General features: G+C 48.4%; 1 protein-coding gene across 1 annotated transcript; it reads right to left on the minus strand.

The window, feature by feature from the left end:
• Positions 1 to 5,669: 5,669 nt before the first annotated feature.
• Positions 5,670 to 6,552, minus strand: LOC119273171 (glutathione transferase GST 23-like). The gene has a single exon (XM_037554434.1). It carries the CDS (start codon positions 6,512 to 6,514, stop codon positions 5,804 to 5,806), a length of 711 nt encoding a protein of 236 aa, XP_037410331.1. The 5' UTR covers positions 6,515 to 6,552; the 3' UTR covers positions 5,670 to 5,803.
• Positions 6,553 to 6,771: the final 219 nt, after the last annotated feature.

The raw sequence follows: 6,771 nt of genomic DNA on the forward strand, positions 1-6,771 counted from the left end.
GTTTCCTAGTGTCAAAGTATTAAAGAAACCTATGGCTTCATCATTAGCCGGAAGTAACAAGGGCATGACGAAGTCCTCCAAAATTATTTTGGAATGGTGTCCCGGATAGGATAATTTGCCTTTTTGTATGAATTTCAGCAAAGGCCTTCCAAATAACGATATTTGGAAGGTTCTTGTTGAACTTTGTACCAAAAAGCGAATTATCCTATCTAGGACTCCGTTCCAAAATAACTTTGGAGAGCTTCGTACCATCATGCACATGTTAGTTTCGCCTAATGATGAAGACATGGTTTTGTTGAATCCTTTGACACTACACAACCTCCCGACCCCTCGGCGATCCTCTCAAACATGAGAGGAAGAAGAGGATCGCCGAGGGGTCGAGGGTTCCAGGGTCGTCGAGGGTTCGAGGGGTCGAGGATCGCCGAGGGGTCGAGAGAGGTTTCCTAGTGTCAAAGTATTGAAGAAATCCATGGCTTCATCATTAGCTAGAAGTAACCAGGGCATGACGAAGTCCTCCAAAATTATATTGGAATGGTGTCCCGGATAGGATAATTTGCCTTCTTGTATGAATTTCAGCAAAGGCCTTCCAAATAAAGATATTTGGAAGGTTCTTACTGAACTTTGTACCAAAAAGCGAATTATCCTATTTAGGACTCCGTTCCAAAATAACTTTGGAGAGCTTCGTACCATCATGCGCATGTTACTTTCGCCTAATGATGAAGACATGGTTTTGTTGAATCCTTTGACACTAGGCAACCTCCCGACCCCTCGGCGATGCTCTCGAACATGAGAGGAAGAAGAGGATAAAAAAATAAGAGGAAGAAGAAGAAAAAAAGAGGAGAAAAAAGAATAGAGGAGTTCTTCTCCTCTATTCTTTCTTCTCCTCTTTTTTTTCTTCTTCTTCCTCTTTTTTTTTATCGAGAACAAGGGTCGTCGAGGGACATAGATGTAGTGTCGTCGTTGTCGATATATACCCCCTCCCGATAGCTTACTATGATTAGGTAGCTAGTTCTACGTTTGGCACTAATATATCGATCTGTCATGTTTGAATAATAATTGCCATGTTGTAAATATTTGTAGAAACTATGGACACCGCCCTAGATGAAGCAAAAGAAGCGTTGTTGAGGTACATAATCGCAGAAGGAAGTGATGCCGTCTCGTTGTTTCTCAATGAAACCGATGGTCTGGATGGAGAGGGTGAACAAGCTGGCTACGGTGACCTAATGCCGGTGCAAGAAGAAGAACATGAGGACGGCTCCGGTGACCCAATGCCGGTGCAAGAAGGAGACCGTGACGACGGCTCCGGTGACCGAACCGAGTCCGGCCAGGTATATATATTAGTTAAGCCTGTGCTGACTAGCTGATTGATGCATTCATTGTTTTGGTATGTACACATATTAATTAAGTCTTTGTTCTTTTTTCTAGCCCTCTGGATCGAGCACAACTTCGGTAAAGAGACGAGGCCCGAAGAAAAAGTTGAGCTCGGATGAAAAGTTTGAGATCATAGAAATCGTGCCCGACGGCCAACCGATTGAACCCCTCCGGACAAAGAGTGCATTTGTTGCTCAGTGCGGGGTTCTGGTTAGGGACAAGATCCCGATAAGCATCCAGTAATGGTTTAAGCCGGCTACAGAAGACCCTGAGGTGTCTTATGTCAATGATATGCAGAAAAATGATCTTTGGACTGAGCTGAAGTCAAATTTCACCCTACCGCCAGAGGATAATCCAGAGAACCAAGTTAAAGAGAAATTAATCAAGTCTTTTGCTCTCAAGAGGATGGTAGAACTATTCAGGAGGTGGAAGAAAGAGCTGAATAAGTTTGTCGAAAATAATAAGACACCAGAATTCAAGGGCAGATATGAGAAGATCAGAGATCACTGGCCTGCATTTGTGGCCCACAAGACATCGGAAAAGAGTAAGAAGATGTCGGCGACAAACAAGAAAAATGATGTGAAGAAGATGCTTCACCATCGCACGGGGTCAGGTGGCTACCTCGTAGCCCGGCCTAAGTGGTCCAAGACTGAGAATGATCTGGTTCATAAAGGGATCGAACCAGAGACAATTAGCTGGCCAGACCGTTGCCGGACTTGGTTCTTCGGGGCTGGCGGAACCTTGGACCCTGTAACAGAGAAGTGCATTTGGACGAACGATCAAATGGACATACCAGTCAGGAAGCTTAAGCAGTATATCAAAGCAGCGCAGCAAGGGAAGTTTTTTCCAGACAGAGAGAACGACGAGCTCACAATGGCCCTCGGGAATCCTGAGCACCCTGGACGGACACGAGGCACGCCAGGCTCCATTCCGTGGAAGGTTGGGTTTCCGGACGCAGGTGGTTACAAATCCCATGAGAGGGGGAAAAAAGTGTTGCAGACCCAAATGCAGGCGCTGCAAGCAAGGGTAGACGCGATAGAGGAACGAGAAGCAAATCGCAGCAAACATACTGCCGAAGCCTCCCCCGAAGCTACCCCGCCATCTCAGCGCAGAAGCAGCGTGGCTTCCACCGAGCTGCTTCAGCCGGAGCATGCCTTGATGGCTCCTGTCAGCTATCCCGTGGATGCTATCACAGAGTCTCAAAATTGCCATCTTATGACGCAATGGATGAATTTGAAGGTCAAGGCGGCTGTTGGCTCTGTTTATCCTACTAAACCCGGAGCAACTTTTCACTGCCGGCCGATTCCAGAAGGATATGCTAGGGTGATGGTGGATGAAATAACGGAGGGATTTGAGGACCTCCAGCTTGACCACCCTACCGGTGAAGGGGAGACTCGGCTGGGGTCTGCTCTAAAGACTCCATGCCTATGGCGGAAGGAGCTCATCAACCTTCCGAACTGGATGCCTCCGCCTCCTCCTCCTCCTCCGGCGATTCAGGGCACTCCGCCTCCTCCACCGTCTCCTCCTCCGGCGAGTGACGATCAGGGCCCTCGGCCGGCTCCTTCTCCGGCGCGTGGCGGCACTCCGCCTCCTTCTCCGCCTGCGCCGACGCGCCCGAGCAGCCAGCCTCCTCCTTCTTCGCCTCATCAGCAAGGGCGGAAGAGACCTGCCGCCGCTCCAGCTGCTCCGGCGCGTCATAGTCCTTCTCCTTCGCCTCGTAAGCAAGTAAAGAAGACAACCACTCCATCTGCTCGATCGGCGTCTAGCAGTACAACCAGAGGCGGGAGGACATACAGATTCGGTCCTTCTCTGAAGACTCCAGAGAAGTTACCATATGAGAGGACCCCGGAGGAGAACGCCGAGATCGCGCGAACCGAAGTGGATGACTGGTTTCAAGGGTTGAGAGTAAAGAGACATTCACCTCCGGAGGAGAAGGTAGATCCGGTGAAAGTGAACCGCACTCTGGCTACCCTGGCAAAACCACCCAAGTCTCTGCCGAAAGGCAACTATGAGCGCATTATTGCAAAGACATGGGCCGAACCGGAGCGGTCGGGAAGTACAGTCAGTGATCAAAGGCTGAAAGAACGACGAGCAGATGGGAAACAAATTGCCCAGCTCGGCGAACAAGCGAAGCAATCGTGCCCCCCCCCCCTCAAGGTGCCTAGCGACATCGTCGATCCGAGGATGGTGCCCGGTTATGGCAATGTTGATGATTACCTGCCCGACGATGTACATTATGATACCATGGAGGTGCAGATACACAGATACGAGTACGGAAAGCCTCTCGTCAAAGATGAAAAATCTTTAACAACGATGATGCGAAGATTACATGATTGGTACTTGAAAATCTGCAGAGAGTCTGGGGGGAGGAGTACTTTGTATGCGAGAGTTAAACCGGAGCATGACCTCGTTGGAATTGAACTGTTGCCTATTCCATTTGAGGAGTTCTATCAGTTTTTCAATCAATTGGCCCTTGATAAAACAACGATCACCTGCTACTGTCTGTAAGTACTACTACTTCTGTCATTAAGTCTCTCTATATAGCTCATCTCTTTCATTGCATGTATTTATAATTATCCTCACTATATTATGCAGAATGAAGATCGCCGAATTGAAGAAAAGACAAATCGGTGATATTGAGTTCATTAACACATATCTCATAGATGCAACTGAGGTTCAACATCGTCCCGGAGATACCGAGGCCAACTTGCTACGATCATTCAAAAAAAATGAAAACAAAGATATAATACTCTTTCCTTACAACTTCAAGTGAGTGTTACTGTCTTGTGCATATTCGGTTTTCCTTATATATTAGTCCAGATTATAGTAATGTAATTGATGAGTTATGCATGCGTGTGCAGTTTCCACTATAATCTCCTAGAGATTAGGCTTGAGCAGGGAGTAGTAACCGTCTTGGACTCTAAACGAAAAGATCCCCAGGAGTATGCAGACATGACTGAAATCCTCAAGAAGTAAGTTAAATCGATCATTATCCATCATATCAGCAACTTTGTTCATTTCCTGATATCAAGTAATTGTTTTCTTTGTCCGGCAGGGTTTGGAGAAAATTCACCAAAATAGTTCCGGGACTGCCGAAGGAGCTGGAATTTAGACACCCGAAAGTAAGCACTATAGTATCATGTTCCGCGCATCTCCTAGTGATTCAAGCGCTAGTTTCATCAATACCATTTAGCATTCTTGCTTATCAGTTTGATTGACCTCTATTTCTTGTAAAGTGGTTGTGGCAGGAAAAAGGGAATGATTTCTATGGATACTACGTCTGCGAGTCCATCCGCCACACGACCTGTGAGCGGGGCGGGTACTCCGACGAACAATATGAAGTACGTAAATAACAACATTCACAATTTTATTTTATTACCATCATTTGTATTGAGTTTCATTCATTCATATATATATGTATTGACCCCCTTCTTCAAATTAGATGTTTCGGAAGCGGGATGAACTCCTAGCACCAGCTCGCATGCGAGCAATTCAAGAGGAATTGGCGGCATTCTTTCTTGACCAAGTGATCGCTGAAGACGGAGAATACTATGTGGACCATGAGTCCATATGATTATATTTGTAAGAGATAATTATTGTATATATGTAGCCGGTAGTGTCGGATAGATATACGAGAACTTGTTGTTCGACCAATCTCTCGGAGAAGGAGAGGTGATCGATATCACTTTCTCTATATGCATATATGTTCATGACGATCTTCTGTTTCCTTCGTTTGCTTACTAGCTAACTAGCGTGTCCAGTCCTCTCTATACGTATGTATAGTACGTAGTGTCGACCAAGCACGGATGTAAGAAAGGACACTTCTCTCTATTAATTATAGCTAGCTAACACAATATATGAAACACCTAAATTAACCCCCCAAAACCCCCAAACCCCCCTCCTTTCAAAAAAAACAAAAACCCCAGTCACAGAAATGCTGACGCGTGGATGCCTATTAGTCCCGGTTGGTGCCACCAATCGGGACCAAAGGGTCTCCTGCCTGGGCTCTGCGCACTGCCCACGTGGAGGCCCATCAGTCCCGGTTCAATCCGTTCTGGATTGAACCGGGACTAAAGGTACAGGGCATTAGTACCGACACTTTAGTCCCGGTTCAGGAACCGGGACTAAAGGCCCTTATGAACCGGGACTATAGGCCCTTTTTCTACCAGTGGATGGTCCTAACGTAAAATCAGTGACAAAGAATTTAGATGTACGATATTTAGAGCACATATAGATGTGCTTTGGTAAACTGAGCGTTGGTCAAAGTTTTTTTTTGGGGGGGAGGGGGGGTCCAAGTTGTTGTAACGGCTAAATATATTTTTACATTGTGAGCGACTTTGATTGACCTGTGTTAAGAAAATAATTTGTTTACGTGGAAAGTTTTGGGTCATAACTCACTACACACGCAACAATGTTCGGTACAATTTTGGTCTTATTTCTTGTGCATTGACTTGGCATGGAGCACGAAACGGTCCTTCATGGCCGCGTAGTAGGCGACCATTTCGTCCCTGCTCGGCAAGCACTTCTTCACGGCCTCGTCGGAGGCGTACTCCCCGCGCCACCGGCACAACTCAGGGTAATCCTCCTCGCGGATCATGCTAGTTTCCACGCCGGCGACCTCCTCCAGCACGGGGAGCCAGGCGAGCCCGCTGGCGGCGATGTCGAGGAGCCCTATGGAGTCGCCTCCGAAGAAGCGCCTCCCCTCCAGCTGCGCCTCCATGAGCGCCAGGTTCTCCTTGGCCTCCTCCACGAACCCCCTCCGCGCCTCGCCCTCCGGCGTCCACAGCGCCTTGAACAGCGTCCTCGAGCACCTGTCGGAGGCGAACTGCGCCCAGAAGCGGGAGGCGGCGCGGGCGAGCGGGTCGGCCGGCAGGAGCGGCGGGCCCTCGAAGGCCTCGTCGACGTACTCGACGATGACGAGCGACTCGGCGACGGCGCGGATGTCGTCGTCGTCGTCGCCGTGGAGGAGCAGGGGCACCTTCTTGTGCACGGGGTTGTGCCGGAGCAGCAGCTCGCTTTTGCTGCCGAGGTCCTCCTGGATGAACTCGTAAGGCACCCCCTTCAGCCTGAGCGCCGCCTCGGCACGGTGCGTGAACGGGCTCCCGAAGGAGCCCAGCAGCCTCACCGGCACCGGCTCGCTCATCTTTGCTTCTCTCGTTTGTGTGGCGAGCTCACAACTCACAAGCAACACGGCTGAAATAATGGCAGGTGTGGTGTCTACCAGATGAGGGCACAATATATGTTGAGTTTCTGGCTTGTCGAACACTCAATTTTCTACTGACAAGACCAAGTCGACAGTCAACTTTGGTAGCATGCGGAATTACTCCCTCCGGTCATTTTTACTCTGTATATTAGGTTTGTCCGAAGTCAATCTCATTCAACTTTGATCAAGTTTATAAA

This window comes from Triticum dicoccoides, chromosome 3A, assembly GCF_002162155.2.
Source record: "Triticum dicoccoides isolate Atlit2015 ecotype Zavitan chromosome 3A, WEW_v2.0, whole genome shotgun sequence".
NCBI classification, from domain to species: domain Eukaryota; kingdom Viridiplantae; phylum Streptophyta; class Magnoliopsida; order Poales; family Poaceae; genus Triticum; species Triticum dicoccoides.